Source organism: Canis lupus, chromosome 12, assembly GCF_048164855.1.
Source record: "Canis lupus baileyi chromosome 12, mCanLup2.hap1, whole genome shotgun sequence".
Lineage (NCBI taxonomy): Eukaryota > Metazoa > Chordata > Mammalia > Carnivora > Canidae > Canis > Canis lupus.
The window spans coordinates 42,117,604-42,141,770 of NC_132849.1; the positions used below are offsets into that span (position 1 = coordinate 42,117,604).

General features: G+C 53.6%; 1 protein-coding gene across 7 annotated transcripts in view; it reads right to left on the minus strand.

The window, feature by feature from the left end:
- Positions 1 to 24,167, minus strand: part of TOGARAM2 (TOG array regulator of axonemal microtubules 2) — an 84,037-nt gene that overhangs the window by 56,131 nt on the left and 3,739 nt on the right. For 2 of the 7 annotated variants that reach the window (XM_072770694.1, XM_072770693.1), the window contains 10 exons: positions 19,501 to 19,691; positions 18,163 to 18,230; positions 17,496 to 17,574; positions 11,846 to 11,996; positions 8,795 to 8,914; positions 8,066 to 8,203; positions 6,042 to 6,155; positions 4,070 to 4,351; positions 1,379 to 1,590; positions 476 to 666 (listed from right to left, as the gene is read on the minus strand). In XM_072770694.1, the coding sequence (XP_072626795.1) occupies positions 476 to 666; positions 1,379 to 1,590; positions 4,070 to 4,351; positions 6,042 to 6,155; positions 8,066 to 8,093 (827 nt within the window). In that variant the 5' untranslated portion in view covers positions 8,094 to 8,203; positions 8,795 to 8,914; positions 11,846 to 11,996; ... (1 more) ...; positions 18,163 to 18,230; positions 19,501 to 19,691. Of the gene's footprint in view, positions 1 to 475; positions 667 to 1,378; positions 1,591 to 4,069; positions 4,352 to 6,041; positions 6,156 to 8,065; positions 8,204 to 8,794; positions 8,915 to 11,845; positions 11,997 to 12,451; positions 16,898 to 16,946; positions 17,262 to 17,495; positions 17,575 to 18,162; positions 18,231 to 19,500; positions 19,692 to 24,167 lie in introns of those variants that run through there. The other 5 variants (XM_072770691.1, XM_072770690.1, XM_072770695.1 and 2 more) reach the window with 4 other exon arrangements.

Genomic DNA, 24,167 nt, shown 5'->3' on the forward strand with positions numbered 1-24,167 from the left:
CTCTGAAGAGCTCCTGTGTGTCACTCAGGAGCCATAAATTCAGATTCATCACGACACAGCAACCCTCCACCCCCCTGGTTCTCAAACAGGTTTGAGGATGAAGACCTCTTTTCAAGCCCAAAACTTTTGTGAGCCATCCCCTCCCACTTCCATACACATACCTGGTAGTGCTTGTATTTTTAGTATCTGTTCATTAAGAAAATATGTAATAACAAAGAGCTACTGTGAATGGAGCTCGTGTTTTGTTCATCCCTGGAGACCCAGAGGCCTCAGGAGACGGGTGGACAACGGAGGCCGAGGGGCGTGAGCAGGCGTCGGTGCTGTGACCTCCCTGGGCCAGTGGCTCATGGGTGAGCCAGTCTTCACGTGCCCGGCCCCCCAGAGCTCTGCCCTGGCCCTGTGCAGCGGATCTGGGGGCGGGGGGCAGCGAGAAGGGGACAGGACTGCAGGGCAGTTTTGACTTAGGGTCGCTTACCGTGTGCGGGGGACCCTGAGGCCCGTGAGGACATCCTGGCCTGGAGGCAAGCAGCTGGGAAGGGAGCCAGGTGTGCAGGAGGAGGTCCCAGCAGACACCCCGGCCTTCGGGATGGGCGGGATCACAATGCCCCCCAGCGACTTGTGCATCTTCTCGTCATTGCAGTGCAGGTATTGTCTGGAGATCTGCACCTGGAGCGGAGGTTGGGGGGAAGGTTTTGGATGCTCACATTCCAGGCCCTTCACACAGGGCGGTCCCTTTCATCAGGAGCCACCTGGAGTAACAAGCAGTGCTGGGAAGTGTCTTCTCATTTTTCTTTTCAGCTACACAACCCTGGGACCCTCCCACCCACACCGAAAGCTCATTGTTTCCTTACCCCTCCACAACAGAAGACCTGCCGGGGCCCCCTCATCCCTACTCCCTTTTTGTTATTATTATTTGTTTTTCTCCTCACTTCAGAAAATCCTACAACATCAGAGATGAAAGAGATCTTCAAAAACATCTAGTCTAATATCTTCTTTTTATAGACGTGCAGACTAGGCCTAGCGGGGACCATGACTGGCCCAGGGTCACACAGCCAGTGAGCGGCAGAGTGGAAGCCAGGGCATGAGCAACTCTGGAACATGGAGACCAGAGAAGGCCTAGGGACCACCAAGTGTAGGACTGGAGGGCACACAGCCTGTGCTCAGCACCCCTGGGGCAGCCAGCCAAGTTCCCAGGCCAGGTACAAAGGCTTTGGATGCTGTGGGGAAGATGCCCCTCCCAGTGCCACCCCTGCCCTTGAAGGCAGCCCCTCGCACACCTCCAGAGAAGCTCAGGGCTCAGGGACCAGGGTTGGGTGGTAAAGAATGAAAATAAAGACAGGACAGACAGGCAAAACTCCGAGCAGCCAAACCACCTTACCTCCTGGGCACCGGGTCTCAGCCCCTGCGGACCCTGACTGCTCCCAGGTGGGTCCAGGCCCTTCTCCTTGGCTCCGCCGGCCTCAGGGGTGGTGGGGATGCTCTGGATGGGAGGCATCGGCCTGGGCAGTCTCAGGAGCCTCTGTGAGGTGGCCCGGGGGATGGCACTCCTCAGAGGAACTCCTTTGGGAGCTCCCACAGGATCCAGGGAGACTGGGAGGGGTGGGGCATAAGTTAGTCCCAGGAGCACGGGGAGTGAGGGAATCCAGGTACTGGCAACAGGGCCATATGTTCCAGGGATGCCTGGGATTGTGAGGGGAGGAGGAGATCACCCCAGCCCCACCCCCACCTCTAGGCTGAGCAAGCCGACACTGCTGAGGGTCTGTTCCCATTTCTATAAAATTTGGTAAAAAGAGCCAATCAAAGTCATCTATTTAAAATTCAGAGGCAGGCTGGACAGGAAGGGAAGCACGCCAGTACTAGACGAGGACTGAGGCCAGTGGGCTCCGGGCCGGCCTAGTGGCTGGGGGAGCTGGGCAAGTCTCTGAAGCCCCATTTGCTCTTCTGTGAAATGAAAGGAGTGACGTCAAGGGGTTATCCAAAGATTCAACGACTTGCGTACAACACCACGAAAGGACCTGGCACATGGCGGGTGCCCATAAATGACTTCGGTGCCCCCGTCCTTTTCAGCTGATGATGTAGGGGTGCTGCTGTTTTGACACAGGGGACACCCTGACCTAATCTAAAAGCAGACCATTACACTCTCAGCTCCTTTACGAGTAACTTATGTGCCCAACAGGCATCCTCTCTGCCCCTCGCCACACCCCATCGGGAGCAGCCGCATGTCCCTGCCGTCCCTATGGTGGTGAAAAAAAACAAATGAGTGTGTAACTTTCAAAGGCCATTTCGTTCCAACTACATCAAAGCAGCTGCATCAAAACAACCAAGTCAAAATAGCTTCTCTGGCTCCCCTGCCCAGCCTGGCTCTGCTTTGCCCTGTCATCAGTTCTGTGAGCGTGTTGAAGGGAGAGATGTAAGGACGGGGTCACAAGCTGGGTGGAGACGGTACCCACCTTGGGCCCCCTCTGGGTGGTGGCATAGAGAGGCCAACATAGCCTCAGTCCAGGGTGGAGAGGACAGCCCAGGCCTGCTCAGGGGACCAGTGGGCACTGTGCCACCACACTTGCTGAGGGACCTGATAAATCAAGACCACTTCCCATCTGTACATTGCATAGAACAACCCCTGTTCTTTTTCTCCTATACTAGAACTTGGTGAAAAAAAGAGATGACAGGTCTAGAAAAAGACTTCAGACCTCTCAAGGAGGGAGTCACTGGCCCGGCAATTCCAGAAGTTGAGCCACCTGGAAATTCTAAGCACTCTGACCACCCCCCCACCTGCCGCCTCCATAATGTCCAGCCCCAGGGGGACTCCTAACAGGGGCTCCCTTGCATTTTCCTGGGCACCATCATGCCCCAGGGAGACCTCAAGGGAAGCAGGGCTGGCCAGGTACAACCCCAAGTCTGACAGCGGCAACCACCTGCCCCTCAACAGGATGTCCCCCTTCTTCCTAAGACTTCAAGTCTTCTTATTCCTTGTTGCTCAAGCATTCACTGAGCTAAGAAAAGACCCAGTGACACGATTTGTCCAGGAGAAGAGGAGAGAGAAAAGAAAATGAAAATTTATTAGGTTCTACCCACAACGCCAGGTGCTGAGAATTCTGTGCACGATTTGTCACTGAACTCTGTCACACGGCATATTACTATCGCCATCACACTGCAGGAAAACCGAGGTTGAAGGGGTGACTTGCCCAAAGTCCCAGAGCCAGCCAGTGTCAGGACTGAGATTTGAACCTGGCCCGTTTTCCTGGTTTGTCCACTACTGGAATATAAAGTTCCCACTGCTTAATTCTTTGCTCATCTCCTCAACAAACGTTTCTGGAGAATCTCCCTTGCCAGGCAACTCTCTCCGTGCCCGCCCTCTTAGAGAATACCGCCAAGTCCAAAATTCAGATGTGGAACAAATAATCACACAAGTGAATACACAGATGCAAACTGTGAAAAGAGCTGAGACGCAAAACTGGAGGGCATTAGTAGAGAGTGTCACTGGGACGGAGGCAGACTGGGGAGGCAAGAAGGCCCCTCTGAGGAAGGCTTCTGAGCTGGGCAGGAAGGATGGGCGAGCAATGGAGGGAGGTGAGGAGGTAGCCTGTCAGAGCCTGAGGCTGGAGGGAGCCCACCTGCTCCAGAATGGGGGGGGGGCAGTGTATCTGATGAGCAGAGAGCAGGGGTGAGTGTGGTGTAGACAAAGGGTGAGGACAGACAGCCTCGTGCACAGGGGACTGTTTAGGAGCTTACTGTAAGCACATCCCCAAACCATGGGGTGGTTCTAGGCATCACTGGTGGGAGTGGGAGGAACTACATGATCAGGTCGGCACTTTAGAAAGATCCTTCTGGAGAGAAGATTTGCAGGAGGAGAAGGAGGCAAGGGGGAATGGGGAGCTTCATTGGGAGGCCACTGCAGAGCCCAGGTGGAAGGTGGCCTTCCCGGGAGGGCAGCTCGCTGGGTGCGCCCTGACCAGCTTGGGAGAGAACCCAGCTGCCAGCAGAGACCTACCGATCCTCACAGCCAGGTAGCCTGGGGTCCCTGGCCTCAGGGTGGGTGGGAGATGGGTGCACTGGGCCCAGGGCTCACCTCGGGAGGATGTTGCCAACCCCTCTGAGAGCCTCCTTTTCTTGAGCTTGTCCTTGATCTGGGTGGTGTCCCGGGCCACACTGTTGGCCTCAGACTCCAGAGAGGAGAAGGGTGCTGGGGGGCTGGACCCCAGGGACAAGGTGGCCAGGCTCCTGGGGTGGCCATTCCTGGCCTGCCAGCTCTTCAGGGGGGCATCCAGCTTGAGGCTGCTGGGGTCCCTGCATCCACTCAAGAGGTGCAGCGGCTTCTCCAGCGGGACGCTCAGAGTTGGCTGGAGGGAGCCTGAGGGAGACAGAGGCAAGAGTAGCTAGGCACACAGCACCCACGGCAGCACGGGGCACCAGCCAACTCTTCGGTGCTGCTCCCTTAGAACCATCCGGCCTTGCCCCATGAATCCTGATCACTTGGCGTCACTATTGCTCCTTGGCTCAATTCATTCATTCAACAGCCTCTGTGAAGCCTAACCTTAACAAGACCTGTGTCATGAGCTACTTGAGGGAAGAAAGGGGAGTCAACATGTAGCCCTATCACAGCACAGACATGAGGCCATAAATACTTAGGGAAGACCTTCTGCTCAGGGACCACCATCCAGCAGCAAGTTCCAGGACCCCAACCAATTCATTCAATATACCCCACAATAGGGACGCCTGAGTGGCTCATTTTTTGAGCATCTGCCTTCATCTAAAGGTGTGATCCTGGGATCCGGGATCAAGTCCCACATCAGGCTCCCTGCAAGGAGCTTGCTTCTCCCTCTGCCTGTGTCTCTGCCTCTCTCTCTGTGTCTCTTATGAATAAATAAAATCTTTAAAATATATAAATATATACCCAACAATACCAAATGCAGATTGAAAAGAGTTCAGGTGACTCAGAACAAAGCATGCTTCCACGCAGACACTGGCTTATCCAAGTGCTCATTCAACAAACACTCAGTGAGAGCCTCTCGTGGGTGCCAAGCACTGTCCAGGCAGTGGAGGTCCAGAGATGGGGGAGACGCGGTCCTTACCACTAAAGGACTTTCAATCTATTCAAGAAATAAGATTTGTCCCTAAATGGGTTCATTACAAGGTAAAAGATGAGATGTGCCGTAAAAGTGATCTCAGTAAAATGCTTTATGCATGTAGAGAAGGAAGAAAAGGATCTAGAAAACCTTCATGAAGTAGTGATGTTTGAACTAGTCCTTGAAGGAGCCCTGACCATGGGAGAGCCGGGGAAAGCAAACCAGGAGACCAGCTTTTAGAGTTTCTACCACACACAGAAAGCATTTTTTGGAGTGTCTTGACATAAGCCGTGACCCCTGCAGAAAGAGGTCACAGATCCTGGACAGCACCAGACCCAGCAAGAGGTGACCTTGGTGCCACCCCAGGCCTGTAGCCTGAAGGAGGGCCAGCCGCTAGAGTAATCATGTTCTCCATTGCAAACCCTCGAACCAGGGCTCGGCAGGGAAGGGGGTCTGCAGCTGGAAGTAGAGCAGAAAGAGGCCGGGAATCTGGATGGCTGTCCTGAACACCACCACGCCAGCGGCTGTCCCCTGCCCGGCGGCCTCTTCCTCGCCTTCCGCCCTGGATGCTGCCTGCCTGCCCAGACCCCCAGGTGAGGGGCAGCAGGCCCTGCCCTCCCGGGGCTCTCCCTGTGTTCTGCGGACAGTGAGGGGTGTGCTGGGATCCCCACATCTTGTTCCTGTAGGTCCCCCTCTAGCATCTCCATCCCCTGAGCCACAAAATTGAAAGGACCCACCTAGAATTGAGGGGCATTTAGAGCAGACACTACTGTAAATATAAGCTCTGCCTATAGCTGGGGGGCCCAGCCAGGCATCTAGGCCATCGCACGTCCTCTCTCCAGGCAGAGGCCTAGGCTCTGCTCTCCGCTCCCCAGCCCTGATGGGGCAGCTGCCCGTGGAACCCGGAGAGGCCACTCGGGGCATCGAAGGCCACATGGTGGGATTGCATCAGCAGGCCTCGTCCCCCAACCTCACCTTCTCCATAAGCCTGCAGCCTGGAGTCGCTGCGTCCAGCCGGGGGCGCGCGGGGCCCAGCGCTGGTTCGAGGGACACTCCCACAGTACACTGCCACCGGAGCCGGAACTTTGGCTGGGGACAGAACACAGGAAGAGCAGCACCTGAGATCCGGACGGGCAACAGACTGCCCCAGCACCCTCCCCCATGGGGGGCTCTGTGGCCCATACCCCAAGCAAGAGCCTGGCCCAAGGTGGGGACCTCGCACCCTGCACCCAGCTGGCCAGGGTGCCATGATCCCACCAAAGCCCACCACCTCGCTCTGCCCAGCCTTCTTGGCCTGGCTCCCCCTTTCCACACCTGCCGGCCTTCTCTGTCCAGCTGTGCTCCAGCCCCGACCCCTACCCGGCCACTCCACACCTTCACAGGCCCCTTCACGGGCTCCCTCCCCCACACTCCCCTGCCCCACCTCCCCTGCACATCTCCCTCTAGCTGCTCACATGGGCCTCTCCCTGCCATGCCTTTAATTGTCACCTTCATGCAGTAACCCCCAATCTATGGCTTCGACCCTGACCTCTCCCCACGGTGGCTGGTGGCCAAGCAGAGCATTTAATTACCTGCCCAACAACCCTCTCCTGAGAGTCCTCCCGCCCCTCATCAGCGTGTCCTGCACTGACCCTTTATCTCCTCCAAAACCTCCCCGGCTCAGCAAATTGATTCGGTCGATCCCTACTGCGGATATGTATCAAACGCTGCCTGTCAGGGGCTCTGCGCCCCAGTCCCCAGTGATACTGTCCTGGGCAAGGCCTGAAGGCCGGTGGGGGAGACGATGAGGAATAGGCAGTGACAGTGTGGGGCTCGGAGCCCAGCGGTGGGGCCCCGAGCTGAGGGTCAGGAAGTGGGGAGGAGGCCTCGGCTAAGCAGTCACTACTTTGAGAAGCCTTGCCTCTCCTCCGTGTCCCCACTGCAGCCCAGGCGTGCTCCACCTTACCCACCCCACCCTGCCACACCCTGGCACAGGAACCCCGTCCTAGTCTTCTTTGCAGGACCTGCTCAGGAGGCACTTAAATGTTAGCAAGCTGAATCGTTGGCCCTACACCCCCTGGCTCCCCATCTGAGGTACATCTCAGGACCACCAGCTGGAGAAGCCCCCACCAAGGTGCAACCCAGCACACCCACTCCCGGGTGGAAGGTCCCTAGACCAGGAGTCAGGAGTCTGCTCCCTTGCTATTTCTGTCAGCTGTGGGACCTTGAGGAAATAAGCTAGCCTCTCTGAGTCTCAGTCCCCAGATCAGTGAAGCAAAGGAGTTGGACAGGATTAGGGGTTCATACGGTCACACCTTCATTCTATTTCTAGATTTCTAGGTTTTTCTTAAGCTTTCAGCACTTCCCTACAAGAATCTAATGTCCAGCAGGATCTGATGTGGCACTAAATTATTAAAATTGTTCTTACATTAACATATCAAAGCCCCAGGGTGCTCTGCCCCTAGGTAATGACCTGTTTCCTGAACGACTCTGTCATGGCAGGGTCCTCTACCTCCCTCCCAAGTCATCCCAGAGCCTTGGCTCCAACCTCTCCAGGGAAAAGCAGCTCCCCACCTCACTAGCACCCCTTCCATCTGTGGCAGGACCTGTGGATCTCCTCACTCTCCAGAGGACACTGAGGTTCATGTAGCCAGCTCCCAGAGGCAGAGCATCAGACCTGGAACCCCACCTCCCGACAGCGAGCTAGCCACGCTGTTCCCATCCTCCTGCCCTGTCAGCCGAAGAGACAGAGACACCCAGCCGTCCCTGAGAGCCCAGCCTCATGTCCTCTGACCACAAAACAAGCCAGCTCCTCAGCCAGCCCACCAACACAGACAATGGAGGCACAGCTCAGCCTCTAGTGAATTTCTAGAACACTCTGAGCCTTTCCCTGGGGCCAGGAAGCCCCCAGACAACAAGCTGAGCATGGACGGCCAGCGTCAGCCAGCAGAGAGCTGGGCCGGGGGGAAAGGCATAGCCACCTGCCTGCTACGTCTCCCAGGCAGAGTGCAGCCCCTTACCTGGAGGGACAGCATCGCGGCTGCCCATGCCCTGGGTGGAGAAGCTGCCAGGAGGTTGTCCGGAGGCAGGTGCTACTTCCTGGGCTGTAAACACAGTCCTCGGGCGTCCAGAAGGCTGCAGCCCGAAACATCCAGGGCCTACAGTAGGGAGCGGCAGAGCGAAGTCCGCACAGATAACACACTTTTTAAATGACTTTGTAGGAAGCCCATCAGGAGCCGAAGTACTCTCCCAGTGAGAAAATTTGCTGCTGGACCAAAGGACATCTCTTTTCTGACGTTCTGACTCTCTGAGACACTTGAAACTTTCCAAGTGCCAAGGCCGCATGACCGTGAGCAGGGCTGTTTTACGAAGAGTGTCACCGAAAGTCGCTAAGCTGGCTAAACTTGTGGCTTTGACAAGGACACCTTAGGGTCTCTGGGGAAGGTGGAATCTATCAAGGCGGAATCTGATGTCTTCTTTCTCTATTAGTTTCTATTTTCTTCAAACACCTGTTTTCTGGGGATCCCTGGGTGGCTCAGTGGTTTGGTGTCTCCCTTCGGCCCGGGGTGTGGTCCAGGGGTCCCAGGATCAGGTCCCACATCGGGCTTCCTGCGTGGAGCCTGCTTCTCCCTCTGCCTGTGTTGTGTCTCTCATGAATTAAAAAAACAAAAACAAAACCAAAAACCTGTTTTCTCTGCCTGCTTCCCCGGAAGCTCGTAACACATGTAGAGCTCCGTGACTCCGCTTACCGCTCAGGATGTGGCAGGGTCTCCCCAGAAAGCAGCTCCCTGGTTTCTCTCAGGACGTGCCAGCCTCTATCTGCACGAAGTTCATGGCCCACCTTCTCACCAAGCCATACACCTCTGACCCTGTCAGAGAGTCACCGCATCGCCCTGTGGCCAACTGCTTGACCAGTTCAAGCCTCTTTCTGGTCTCCCTTAATCCCCTGGGGTCAATCATCAGCTCTCACTCCGGACCTGACTTCATTCTCTTTCCATGTGACAAGGGTCTCACCATGTGACTTCACCCAATTTAATAGTCTTTGCTGAGATAAGGGTGACCTGTTTTCACCTCGACGGGTAGGGAGGTGGATGGCCAGAGTGGATCAGTGACAAAATCAGGGGTAAAGGCCACATCTCCCAATCTCTACTCTGGAGCAGCTCCCTCGAGGTATCATCTGGGGACAGGGCAGGATGCAGTCAGTGCCAACTTCCTTTTGCTGAGCAGCAAAACCCAACTCAGAAACTGAGAAAACCTCCTTCCGTCTGGAAGCCAGCCTGCCACCGTCCCCACCCTGGCCCCAGAAGGCAGAGCAGCTCCTAGCAACACTTCTGGCCCCAACAGAGGTTCCAGCTCAGCCTTTGCCTGGTCTCTCTGCTTACGTCCTCAAGCCCTCAGGTTCCCTGTCCAAGGAGAATTTTCCTCACAGCTCCCTGTCTGCTGACTACTAGGATAAGTATTTGGCCACAAGGGAATGTCCCTGAGACCCAGCACTTCTCCCAAGCAGGTGGTGGAAGAGGTCTCAACAACCCGCCCCTCGTCCCAGTGGGCTGGCAAAGAGACTCAAGAGATTGGCAAGCAGCTGCTTCCGGCAAAGCCCAGCAGGAATGTTCCAGGCGGGGACAGGCCATCCACAGCTGAATTAAAGCAAAACAAGCCAGAGCCCAGGCATTGCAGACAGTGAAACCTGCCATTTCTAACCAGAGCATTGGCTTTCTATGTGAATTATATGCAGAAAAGCGAGATTTAGCTACAGCCCTTGTTCTCAGCCTTGGCTGCGGATCACAGCCACCCGGGAACAAATAGAAAGGACGACAGATTCCAAGGCCCCACCTCTGGCCTCTGCTGAATTAGAGTCTTCTAGGGACCAGGTCATGAGAATCTGTTCGGTTACTTTTTCTTGACTTCTGAGTGATTTTGATGTTCAAACAGGATTGAGAACCACTGGGCTACAGTTCGCATTCACTTCCGACTGAGATCTCAGCCCTGCTTCTCACCTTATGCTGTCAAAGTGGTTATTACTGCCTCAGTTTCCCCAAAGTGATCACTCTCTAGGAGACTAAAGAGAAAATTTGGAGCTACCTGAGAGTACAGATGGCATATGTCTCAGTGGCCAGCGCTACTGCTAAGGGCCTTCTGAACAAGACAGCCCCCTCCCCACTTGCCACAACCTCCTCAGCAGGCACAATGGCCACTGGGCCAGAAGCTGATATTACTCCATGCCCCGGGGACACCTGCAGCACAGAGAAGAGACCTGCAGCCACGTCATAGCCTGCCAGGGCAACCCAGCCACCAGACCCCCTCTCAGGCCTGCTCCTGACCGTGTCAACAATGTGTGACCTCTAGACCCACAAGGTCTGTGTGCAGGATCTCCCAGGCACCTGCCCAAGGGGAAGTGGCCACAGCTGCATGTGGCTAATGACCATGTCTTATGTCTTATGTGAAAACAATGGGTAGCACCTCCCCAGGAAAGTCACAGAGGCCCACAACCTGGTAGGAGCTTAAAAATTCATGTACAAACTATAAAAACCAAGATCAGAAATCCCAGCCCAAATGTGGATAAAACTTTGGGCCTTAGCATCAAGTATACTTAGCATCTGATCCCCCAAGACACAATTCACTGAACCCCCACTTGCACCTGGCACTGTTCTGTTCTGGGCACCAAGGAATGACTGTTCTCTATTGGAACAGCCACCCCCTGACCTACAGGATGACTAGCCAGTGGGTTCTGGGGACCAAAATTCTGTCCTTACTCCCTGAGGCTCTGGATTGCCCAAGAGAGCTGGCTCCTCCACCCTTGGCCTCCCAGTTTAGGGAATGGAGTGGCCCAAGGTAACTGACCATTGTCTGCTCCTTCCACTAGAGCTATAGCTACACAGGTTCCATGGTGATTGGCACCACAGGAATGAAGAGAGGCCACAGAGGGGACTCAGGTTTCAAGTGGAAAGGAAACAAAGCTAGGATTGGCCCTGTAAAGAATGTCAGGCCCAGCGACAAGATCCCAATCACGCTTGTACCTGCAGAGAGGCCCAGGAGAGAATGGGGGCCCAGTCCTGAGATGCAGCCCTAGCTGCCCACACACCTCGGGGCTGCCACAGGTGCAACTTCCCTCGTGTGGCTGTGACACTACCCACTCCTCCTTTTAGAGACCTCTGAGAGGCATGGGTTCCAAGAAGTCAGAGTTCTTACCTCCTTGAACATACTGGGGCGGGGGGGAACAGTGGTGACATGTCAAGATGGGTAGAGAAGGGGAATAGGGCAAAGATGGAAGAGTGAACAAACTTCGATTTTGAACCCAAAAATATCCCCCACTGAAACATTCTCTTCTAAACAGAGGCCTCAGATGGGCAGCCTTCCCACCCTACACCCCGAGCCCAGAATGCTCCTAAATACCACCCCTCCACCCCCAGGACACCTAGATCTTTAGCCTTGAGGTAAAACACAGCTGGGTTTGAACCCTGCTCTGCCCCTCTCATATTAACAAGAAATTTCTTTATTTCCTTTGAGCTTTGGTTTCTTCAATTAAAAAAATGTCCTACCAAAGGGTTTGGTCAGGATTAAGTGAAGTCACGTGCAAAAAAATTCAGCACCATTGCTGCTAGACAGTCAATAAGATCAGGTGTAAACTCTTCCTCTCCCTTCCTCTGCCCATGCACCATCTTTAAAGTTATGATGGGCCAGCCCTCCGTCCCTGCAAGACAGATCCAGGTGACACGGGTGCCCCTCACATGGAGGAGACAGACAGGTCCGTAGGGTCAGAGGCTCAGACTAGCCAGGCCGGGCCCTCCCGCAGTTCTCACCTGGGATTTGCTGTGCTGGGAAGCAACACCTGCCGTGACACTGGCTGGAGCACAGTGGGTCCTGGGCGGGGACAGGCACACGGGAGGGCAGCGGTGCTGTCTGACTAGGCACCTGGAGACCCCCCACAGGAAAGCAGCATCCTCCCCGGGCCTGGAAAGAAGCAGGGTCTAGATGAGGAGGGAAGTGAGGAAGGCCTCGCAGGCTGAGAAAACTGTCTGAGTAGAGGCGTGGAGGAACAAACAGGCTGTGAGTTTGGGGCGTGGCAGGAGGACCCGAGCCTGGGAAGGTGGAGAGCCAGTGTGGGGAGACCCATAGTGCTCTTCAGAGTCTGCACTTGCTCTGCAGGCAAGGGGAACTCTAAAGACTTTTCAAGGAGAAGAATGACATTATCTGACTTCTGGGACTGGGAGTCCAGGAGCCATCTCCTCCAAAACTGGGAGACTGATCCCCACGCCCACCAGAATCCCTGGGAGAGGTGCCCAAGGACCCCCACTCAGGCTCCCCACTCAGGGCTGGCAGGAAGGCAGCTCACAGATGACATCCCCCCCTCCCCACCATTAATGCCCCTTCCCGGGCCCCTTCACCAGCTCTGGCGCTACACCCACTGGTTGCAGATGCCACCTCCCTGCTGTAATGGGATCAGGTGGGGTCGATCCTCCTGTAACCCTCTGTGCTCCAGACAGCAGGGGGTGCATCAGCTAGCAGGCCCACAGGACTGTAGAGAAACACAAAGCGACGAACACAGTGCCTGGCGCATAGTAAGACCTCCATAACCGGTTGCAGCACACATGCATGAAGAAGTCAAAACTATAGCACATCTTCACAGACAGCTTTCTTGAGAAGAAACAGGGAAGGGAACTAACATTTCTTAGTTCCGTGCTGGTTTGCACCAGGCGTAGGGCCGGGTACTGCCACAGATGGTTCTAGTTAGCTTTTGAAATAGCGCAACATGGCAGATGTTATTGTCTTCATTTTATACATGATAAGACCGAGGCTCAGAGAGGGTAAGTAGCTGGATGGAGACCTAGAACTAATCAGTGGAGACATGAGAGGACAGTGTGCGCTCAGGAGTTAACAGCCCTGCACTAATTCCATCGCCTACTAGCTGCGTGACTTCACACGTTACAACGCATTACTGAACCTCTCTGGCCTTCAATTTAACTGCAAAAGGGAAATAATAACACCTTTCTCACAATATTACTGAGAGTATTCAATAAAATATGAAAAGCATTTCAAGTTGTCTAGCCCCGAAGCAAGAATTCAGGGGTAATATTGTGGTAGCATGGAGGTGCCACCTGACGGATGTCCTTCATTGCATAAGTTTTCGGGGACAAGCACGCATCCGTGGACAGGCTGGGGCAGGACACCTGGAAGAGCAGCCCAAGTATTACCTTGCTGGGAAATGCTCCAAGAGATCCCTTCTTACCAGAACAGAGTCTGTTAAGGAGGAAGTCAGTGCCTGCGTTTTAATGACTTTCCGGGATAGGGTGGATCTCATGGCCAAGAGCCCAAAGCAGAACTTCTCAACCATTTTTATTCCCAACACAGCTGAAGAATGAAGCCTTCCATTTGCAATAATTCAGTGTGTGTGTTGGGGGGGGAGGGAGGTGGGTACAGAGAGAGGAAGGAAAGAGCTGCATATATGTCTAGGGCCGTGAATTCTGATATAAGGATCATTGGTCTAGAAGACATGGGAAGGCCCATGGTTGAGAAAAAATTTTATGTAGGCTCTGTTTGGAAGACTATGGCAGTAGGTGACAAGCACAGCCGCCCTGTGGGATTGTTCAGGTTGGGCACTGCACAAGGCATCATAATTAAGGGGGCATGATTCACACTGTAGACACTACGGATTTGCTACATTTAGTGCCTTTCTCTGATGAAGAGAAGTAAAGTGCCTTGATCATGAGATGTCTTTTTCTAATCCACACAAAGGCACTGGATGAGTAAGTGGTGTCCCTAGGGGAAAGGATATATAACATATCCACAAATTTACAAAATTCAAAATCTGAGTCTGTCCCACTTTTGTGTATCATCTTGATGCAAATATAAATTAGAGATCAGATCATGTGCTAGATCAGATCAACGAAGCTTCACATTGTGGGGCAAGAGGTGCCTTCCTCTATTTCTCTGGTCACTGAATTTTGAGCTGTAAGAGACCCTGAAGATCAGCTAGTGTCCCGGCTGGTAAGTGAGGGGTTAATGTGGGGCCTGAAGTTGCTACAGGGCAGTCACAGCCAAAGCCTACCCTGAGGGGCCACACCCCTGCAGGCATCACACTGGCCACCAGCTGGCAAGGTCCTCAGCTTCCTCCTCCACCCTCCCACCAAGGCCTCCCCTAAGTGGGCACCTCAGCACTGGTCAGTGCATTGCCTCAGACGGCAGTGCCTGGTCAGGCCATGACAACGCTTCCTGAGGACCGTTTCCTGGGGCTGGGTGCCATGTGTCAAGCCTGCCTGAAACACAGCCACTGGCTGCCACTCGGAAGCCTTCTGCCCATCCTCCCTGACATTTCCACCATTGAGGTCTGAGTGGTCCAAGGGTTTGATCCTAGTCCTGGAGTCTGACGCAAAGTCGCCCAGTCCACTGCCCCAGGAAGGCTTTCTGCTTGGCTTCTCCACTCGGGGACCCCTGCCCAGCAGCTGGAGCTCCACTCCGTGAGCACTTACAGGTATGAGAGGACCTGAAGGGCTGAGAAGAATTAAACATCTCTTCCAATCAGCATCTCAGCAAACTTGGGGTGGCCCTGCCTAGTGTCTAAATGACTGTCCTGTACCAGGAAATGGCTCTTCACAAAAGTCTCCCTGTTAGAAGCTCAGCAGACTTCGGACCACCAGCTCTGTCCTTTCCCGGTGGCCCCAGGAGAAAGCTGACCCTGCTTGACCAAACGCTAGAACCTTCCAGGTGCCTCTCCAGGACATATGCCAGGTTTTGCCTGGAAAACTGAAAGGGCTTCTGTGGAGGGCCATTTCTTCTGTCCTTATTTTCCTGAAAGGGAAAGCCAAGGCCCAAGAAATGACACAAGGAGGGCCCAAATCCATAGGTTTTGAAGTACAAACACAGTGAAAATCTCAGACCTGCAGACAGCTGCTCAGAAGTCTGGGACTGCTGCTCCAAGATCAATGGCAGAGAAATGACATGGATGAATGATTGTCCCCTCAGAAGGAGAATGGAGGCAAAGGGACAGAGGGGTCTACAGGACAGAGAGGAAAACAGAGATTGGGAAGCAGCACAATGAGGATGCTGAGCAAGGAGACCAGGGGCAGGTCCAAAAAGGAGGGAAGCCAGGAGGAAGAAAGACAAAGAAGGCCCCGACCCACTGCTGATCAGGAAAATGCAAATGAGTTAGGATGCTTCCAGTCCGCAAAGATTGACAAAAAATGATGACATCCAGTGCTGCTGTGACGCAGCGCAGCCAGGCTCTGATGCAGGGCTGGCGACTGGGACAGGGGCACAGCCTCGGGGGAAAGCCGTCTGGTTCATCTAATAAAGTTAGAGACATGCAAGCCCTATGCCCAGCAAGACAGCCCCCGGGCATCTACCCTAGAGAAAACCTTGCATGTTGTGAACCAACACAGAAGTATGAGAATGTTCCAAGCAGCTCTGATGGCAATGGCCCAAATCTGGAAATAATCCCAATGCCCAACAGGAACCTGGAGAAAAAAGTTATGGGTATTGATGCCGTGGAATATTCCACGGCAATGAAAATGAGAAAAACTACTCAACCCCACTCCGCTCAGCGCCATGGTGACTCCCCAGAGCAGTGTTTATTGAAAGAAGCCGGGCACGGAAGACTCCAGAGGGTACCATTCTGTTTGTATGGAGTTCAAAGGAAGACAAAATTCAACAGCTTAGATATGCATGCAGAGATGGTAAGACTTCGTGGGAAAGCCAGAGGACGTGGGGAGTGTGGTCAGCCCTGGGGGGCAGGGAGGTGGCTGTGACGGGGAGGGGCCTGTGGGGGAGCCTTCAGGAGGCTGCCCTGGGGGGCGTCTCTTTCCTGCCCTGGGCGGTGGTGGCTACACATTGACTTTATAATCCTACTTGACACAGTTGGTGAGTTTTATACATTTTTCTGGCTGCCAAGAGGTTGAGTATAAAACAATAAACTTCTAAGCATCCACGCCAGTGAGCAGAGCCAGGTGCCTGTGAGGTGGCCCCAGTAGGTCCCTCCCGAGCTCAGCCTGACACCTCCCCATCACTTGCTCCCATGACATTCCTCCTTCTTCTAGACTCCTAGGCCAAGGCTACAGGGCCGAGGTGGGCAGCCTGGGGTTAGAGGGGACCCGCCTGGCTACACCACTGCACCCTCTGCCTGGGTGACCCTCTGCAGCGATGCATCCACAAAGCTCAGGCCCTACAGCCCCTCCCAGGGCTCTGGAGGTAACACTAGCCCTTTGAGGTCCCCAGCCAATGTGAGTCCTTGTCCTGGAGACGTGGTTCACAAAACCCTTGTTTCTGGAGCCCAGAGTCTGCTCTGGAAAGGAACACCATCATCTCCCCTGTAGTAATAATGGCATCAACAAAAGTAACTTCCGTTTAGCACAGGGGCTAACACTCTCCCCTCTCTCTCCTTACCACCTCCACCCTTCACAGGCAGCCCCAAGGGACGTATCACTTAACCCCCACTTTATAGGCAAGGAAACTGAGGCTCAGAATGAAAAAACCCTAAGTCCACACAGCCAGTAAGAGGCGGAGCCAGAATTCAAACCCAGCCGCAGAAGCACAGGTAGTGTGAACACCCAGGCCTGGGCAGCAGGAAGAGTTGGCTTTGAATCCTGCTTTTTCCAGCCGGCCCACAGCCTGTGCCCCTAACACAGAGCCTTCCTCATCCCTCCGACACCTTCACCCTCAGCATCCCAGGGAGTGGAGCTGGCCCCCACTCAGGGAGCTCTGCCAGAGGTCATGGCCAGGAGGAGAGCACAGCCCCCTTCCTTGGCTCGCAGGCTCAGAGAACCGCAGGCTCCAGAGAGAGGAAGGGCCTGCCCACGCCCCACAGCCTCCATCCCTGGGTGCCCTTTGTCCTTGCTCTAGATCTGTCCTCCAAGGACTCCAGGCAGGCTGACCCTCCGCCCACTCCCTTTGCCCTGCACACCCCCTTACCTCTCTGTCCAGAGGCCAACCCCTGTCACTGGAGGAATCCAGGCTCTGCAATCTCTCTGTGGACAATGTGGCCCATGGGCCCAAGGGGGCAAGGACAACGTGGCCCCACACCTGGCCAGCCCCAGGCTGTTGGAGAGCCCCTGGTCCTGCTGCTGGCGTGCTCCTGGCCTCTGCCAGGCTCTCCTTGAATAAACAAGGCTGCATAGCAACCGCTGCCCTGAAGGAGCCCGTAGCTCCTGCATGAGGGAGAGGGAGCCAGGAGACATTTCCCCTTGGCCTCATTTCCTCTGGGGCCCCGCCAGGCACTGGGCACTCCCAAGTGGTCGACCTGTCCTGTGGGGCTGCCGGTGAGAGTCACCTGGGCCCTACTGCTCAGTGACCATGGCAAGGGAGTGCACGGCAGGCTTGCGGCAGGAATGCCCCGGACAGTGAGCCCCTGGATTTGCTGCTGGGGCCCGTGGGCCCAATTCTGGGTAGTTCTCGAGCTATGTCTAGATGCAGAAGGGCAGGTAGTGTGAGCGCCCAGGCCTCGGCAATCGGCAGAACTACCTTTGAATCCTGGTCCTGCTTTTTCCAGCTGTGTGACCTCTGGCCAGTCTTTAACCTTTCTCAGCTTCTGTTTCCTCATCTATAAAATGGGGATAACAAGACTGACTTGGTAGGTGAGCTGTAAGGATTAAGCAGAGCATGTAACAGGCTTGTGATTTTGTCCAGCCCACCATACACCCCGCATCCGTTAGTGCCCGTCACCAGCACGTGCAGAAACAGACGCATAGCAAGAAGCCTCTGGTCTCTGCCTCAGCCAGATTGCACTCCCCCAGCTTTTGGGAAATGTGAGTCCTAGTAGCTCATGTGTGCTTCCTCGTTGAGCCCAGGCCCTTGGCAGAAACACCTCATTGACATTGCCCTGCCTCAAGTGACAACTGCTTCCATTCCTCACGCCACCCCCTTCTAACTCTCACCACCCAAGGGGCATGGGGTGGGGACAGGGGGAGCCAGAGGCCTCATTGACTTTATGTAGCCTTGTAAAGAGCCACTTGCCCAAAGACACTACAAAGCTTTCCAGGCAGATCCCCCAAGTTTACAGGGGACCAGGCAGGCATACAGAATATAGAGCAGGGAAAGCTGGCAGGGGGTTGGTCACACATCCAGGAGGCCTGGCTGACTGATTCATATGTGCCCAGGGCTGACTGACGGAACCCTTTCCTGGACCTACCAGCACTTTCCTGGGTTCTCTCCTCTTCTCTGATACACACCGAGAGCAGGCCCTTCTCTCTTGAGGCCCTGAAAGAAGCAGGTTTTGTTAACCACCCTCCATGAGGGGCCTGGGAGTGCCAGCCCATGAGCACTGAGAAGATGGCCCATGGCAGACACTGGCCCTGGGCCGGAAACCCATAAGCCCCCATCACTCCCCAGGGGGCAAGCTGGCAAGGTGAACTGAGCTCCTGAACATCCTTTAGCAGAGGCCCCAGGAAGGAGGCACTTCCTCCAAACCAGAACTGGTGGCAGCTAGAAGCTGGAAGAGGCTTCCATGTGTTTTGCACTGGACTCTCCCCCTGCACCGTAGGCATGAAGTGACAGATGGGGAAACTGAGGCCCAGCAGGGTAAGCCCTTGCCCTGGTTTCATAGCTTATAAGTGACAGTGATTCATCAGTGGCAAGGCCAGACAGGGCAGGGACAGGATGAAGCCAGCCTTTATGTTCCTGAGCTCTGCTAGGAGAGGGCATGTGTGTACTGCCCCCTGACTGCATCCTCACATCACAGCCCGAGAGCCAGAGCTTCGGAACTACAGAACTACAGATCCGATGATCACTCCCCAGCCGGACACCCCTTGTGGCTCCCAGTGTCCTTGGGTAAAGGCCACGCTGGGCACCACGTCTGACAAGCCCCTCCACTCTGGCCCCTGTCCAGTCCTCTTGCTCTCCACCTGCCCCTGCTAGACCATGGAGCATAACGCATCTCCTGAGGACTTCCTGTGCCACATTCTCTGCCAGATGCCAGAAACACAGGAAAGACTACAGTTTGCCCTCAGGAGCTGGATAATGCAGAGACTCCCCCCCACCCCCACCTCCCGCAAACCACCTGTGTATTCCGGCATTCCCTGCACTAAGGGAGGTACATTTTGTGCAGCCCTTGAGAAGTGGAGCTTGCGAGGCGGACTGGATGTGATTCCAGCCCCAGCATGACCTTGGGCAAGAAACAAGCTCTTGGAGCCTGGGTTTCCCCACATGCCAGCCTGGGAGGAGCACAGCTCGCCCCTCCTCCCAGTGTATTTGACCCTCAGAGGGCACTCTGTGCTCTGCTGGGTACAGAGCAGGCCCTCGGGGAGTCACATGCTCCCCACTGCTGTGACCACGTGATGAGAGTAAGCCCGGGGGCCGTGATGCGTGGCGTAAGCCCGAAGCCTGAAGGGTAAGGAGCTGGCCAGGTGCCAGCAGGGATGGAAGCTGCTGAACTCCATCCACTCCCAGGGCCTGGGAGCCAGAGGAGTTGCCCAAATGGGAGAGGGGGCCTGGGGGCAGGCTGACATCTGAAAGCTTTCTGGTCACTCACCTGAGGAGATCCCAGAAGGAAGGGCCTTGAATCTCCTGCCTCACCAATTTGTTGTGATTTCTTGTGTCATCCTAAATATTTTCAGATCTAATTTTGTCTTCTTTCTTAAAAAAGCCTCTGAATTGTTTAAGCTGCAAGTCCCACAAAGCTTGGATCAATCCCCAGGCAGAGGAATTCCAGGAGGTGGGAGCCTGCAGGGCACAGGTGAAGGGGTAAGGGAGGAGAGATCAGATCTCAGCATCATCCAAGCCACCTGAAAGACCCCCACCAAATGGCTCTCAGGCCTCTGGGTATCTACCTACGTGGCACCACACACCCACACACCCACACACCCACATATGTACCCACATACCCACACATGAATGCACACACACACACATGCACATATACATGCATGCACTCTCACATACACATGTGCATATACACGTGCACACACGTGGATAAATATGTGTGCACACACATATACACACATGCATAAATACACACATATATCCATGTGCATATACACATACACACGGGCATATACATACAACACACAAATATACATACACCCATGCTTGTTTGCCTACTGAACCCCCAGGCAAGACATAATTTTTTACGGGTTGAATTGTGTCTTCTGAAAATTCATGTGTTGAGGTTTCAGGCCCCAATAACCCAGAATGGGACCTTACTTGGAAATAAAGTCTTACAGATCTAATTGGCTCAGTTAAGAGGAGGTCCTACTAGAGTTTGGTGGGCCTCTAATCCAATATGACTGGTGCTCTTATAAAAAGGGGAAATTTGTGGGTTTTTTTCATTTAAATTCAATTAATTAACAGTAATTAATTGAATTAATTGAATTTTATATTACAATTGAATAATTATAATAATTAATAGTATATTATTAGTTTCAGAGATAGAGTTCAGTGATTCATCAGTCTTATGTAACATCCAGTGCTTATCCCATCATGTGCCCTCCCTAATGCCTATCACCCAGTCACTCTATCCCCCCCACCCCCCTCCCCTCCAGCAACCTTCAGTTTGTTTCCTATGATTAAGAGTTTCAGGGAAGCCCGGGTGGCTCAGTGGTTTAGCGCCACCTTCGGCCCAGGGCCTGATCCTGGAGATCCGGGATCGAGTCCCATGTTGGGCTCCCTGCATGGAGCCTGCTTCTCCCTCTGCCTGTGTCTCTGCCTCTCTCTTTCTCTCTCTCATTAATAAATAAATAAAATCTTAAAAAAAAAAAAGAGAGTCTCTTATGGTTTGTCTCCCTCTCTGATTTGCCTAAAAAGGGGAAATTCGAACACGTGAGCACACATACACACACACACGGAGAACGCTGTGGGAAGATTGGAGTTAGGTTGCCACAACCAAGCAACTACCAGAAGCTGGGAACAAAGCCTGCACCATCCTTCCCTAGCACCTTCAGAGGGTGTGTGGCCCTGCCAATAGGGTTGATTCTGGACTCGTGCGTATCCATACTGTGAACCAATACACTTCTGATGTTCTAAGCCACCCAGTGTGTGGTACTTTCTATAGCAGGCCCAGGATACAGATACAGAGCTCAATCATCCTCTCCTGAGAGAAGCTCCCCACTCCTTCCAGTAAGAGTCTGAGTACAAGATATCTCCTACTCCCTATTGCACCCCCGTCCTCTCCCCCTCCTCTTCACTCTGCTCTGTGCCCACCTCGCCAGGCTACATCAACAGGCCCCCTGCCTTCTGGCTCCCTTGGGTTTGGCCAGTGGAAGACAGAGGAGAGAGGCCAGGGTTCTATTCCCCCAGCATCCTTCATGTGGTCCTGCTGGGCTGGCTGTGCCCCTCACCTGAAGGTCACAGCTCTTCACACAAAGGTCATGGCTCCTGACAGGGAGCCCTCTGTGTTTCTGAGGTCCTATAACTACTCCCTTCAAGCCTAGGGATGGTGGAGGCACCCAGCATGACCAGCAGACCCCAGTGCTTCCTCTGCGGTTTCTCCACATCCTGCCCACACCTGTATAAAACCCTCCCATGAAACTTGCCTCCAGTCACCCAATTTGAGTATGAGGCTGTCTCCATCCAGTCCCTATGTTCCCTGTCATCTCACTAATTCTCAAGTGAGCTTGATGACTCCATGTCTGTGCCCCCCACCATTCTGTGAGTTCCCTGAGCACAAGGACCATGAGTAATTATTTACATACATCCAACACAGGGCACAAGGCTCAGCTCACCCCAGAAGGCACTGAATAAATATTTCAGTGATGAATTAAATGGACTGACTGTGCAGAATCACAAGCTGGAAGGACTCTTGTACACACCAGATAAGTAGTCCCCACCATGTCCACAGAGGACAGTCCCTGCCTACCCAGCAGCAGCTGAAATTTTCAAAAACTGATAGACTGAAACTTACAACACATGATTGGGTAAATGGATGATGATTACATTTTACCCTATCCCTTCACTGAAAATATCCCTGAGGGTCCTCTTGGACCTTATTGACTTGTAAAATGAATTAAACTGCTCTATTTCCAGCAGTGTAAAGGATTGGATATCCTGAACACACTTCCCATTGTAAAATATCTAGACATCTGGTTAAAATATGTCAATAAACCTCTAAATACATAACTGAGGGCACCCGGGTGGCTCAGTCAGGTTAAGCGTCTGCCTTCAGCTCAGGTCATGATCCCAGGGTCCTGGGATGCAGACCCATATCAGGCTTCCTGCTCAGTGGGAGTCTGCTTCTCCCTCTCTCTCTGCCCCTTTCCCCAGTCATGCTCTCGCTCGCTCGCTCACTTGCTCTCTCTCTCAGATAAATAAATACAATCTTTTTTAAAAAATACATAACTGAGAAAAAGCCTTTCTCAAACCTTTTCCTACCCCTACATATACATATTGCCCCTGGCCAACTCCTGCTGTCCCTTGGGGAGCTCTCCTTAACTACTCAGGATCCCCTCTACTTCTCTAGCCTCACATGTCCCTGTCACAACTCCATTCAGCACACTGAGCTGTGATGGTCCACCTGGCCCAGCCCCCTCCCCCTGCCCCCAGCTAACTGCACACACACACACTAAGCCATGAGCTCGCCAGACCATAGCACCAGCCAGAGTACACATAGACACTCAATTCATGTGATGGGATTGACACAAACCCTGATGATGTAGAGAACAGAGGACAGTTAGTGGCACAGTGCTCCATTTCCTGTAACATTCAGCGCTTTTCCCAAGAACAGATATTAAAAACATTATCCCCAGGCCACAGACCAGAGTCCGAGCACCACACATCATATGGAAGATGGAAAAGGGGGTCTGGGGTGACCCCTTGGCCAGCATTGCCTCATTAAAAACCAGCATTGTCCTAGCCACAAATTAAGGTTAGCTCACATGCAGCAGGTGGGGAAGGCCCTTCTGGTGGAGACCCCAAAGAGGACAATGCCCAGGCTGGGCCTTGGGTTCACACCTCTCAGGATAAAGCAAGTCCAGTCTATTGATGATTAGCACATGGCCAGACCACGGGTTTAAGACAAGGAGACAAGGGGGTTGGTTCCAGTCCTGACCCTGTCATCAACTTTACTGTGTGGCTTCTGGCAAGTCCCCATCCTCTGTGGGCTTCCAAACTGTCATTTGTGAAACAAGGGGATCTGGTTCTAGATGACCTCCAGGTCCCTTCACACTGAGATACTGTGTATCCTGAGTCCTTCCCTGGCTGAGGAAAAGAGCTAGACGTCTCCCTCCCTTCCATATGACACACACCCCCACACAGGGAAATAGAACAATGGGGGCAAGCTGGTACTGTTTCTAGACTGACACTTGGGCTGACTCATCCTCCCAAAATATCACTCTTGTTCCTTCTTATCCCAGCCTACCTCTCAAAGCCCAGCCCACGGGAGCCTGGGAGGTGCTGACTACAGTGCAGGCTGGGTGCAGGTGCTCAGACTGCCAAGGGCACAGAAAGGGCCCCACTAAATGGGCATCCACCTGTGGGCTGGCTCATTTCCTGGGAAGTTCCTGGGAAACTCCAAAATGATAGAGGCAACCCGAGTCACAGGGTCAAAGAGAGGACCAAGCCAAACCCTTCATATTACAGATGAGGGAAACTGAGGCCCAGAGGGTCTCAGAAGTCAGTGGTAGTGACAGGACATGGACTGAAGCTTTCTGATTATGCTGCTTCTGGGCCAGCTGCCTCTCAGGGACTTCTCCCAAGAAAAGCCAGCCCCTCAGGACACCTGGGTAGCTCAGTGGTTGAGCATCTGCCTTTGGCTCAGTACATGATACAAGGGTCCTGGGATCAAGTCCTGCATCAGGTTCCCGCAAGGAGCCTGCTTCTCCCTCTATCTATGTCTCTGCCTCTCTCTGTGTGTCTCTCATGAATAAATAGATAAAATCTTAAAAAAAAAAAAAAAAAGAAAACCCAGGCCCTCACCACACATAGGGTGTGCCCCTCCTTCTTTACCCCCACAGAAGAGTGTTAGAGAAGAAAAGCTTATTGCCCCCATAGCCACAGAAGGAACATGAAGAAGGATACCTGTTCCTTCAATGATGGATGGATGGATGGATGGATGGATGGATGGACGGATGGATAGGAAGGAGGAGGGAAGGAAAGGAAGAAAACTGATATATGAATAAATGAATAAATAAATGAAAGAATGAATGTAAAGAAAGATGAGGGGTAGAAGGAAAGAAGGAATCAGTAAGTGAATGGATAATTCTGGAG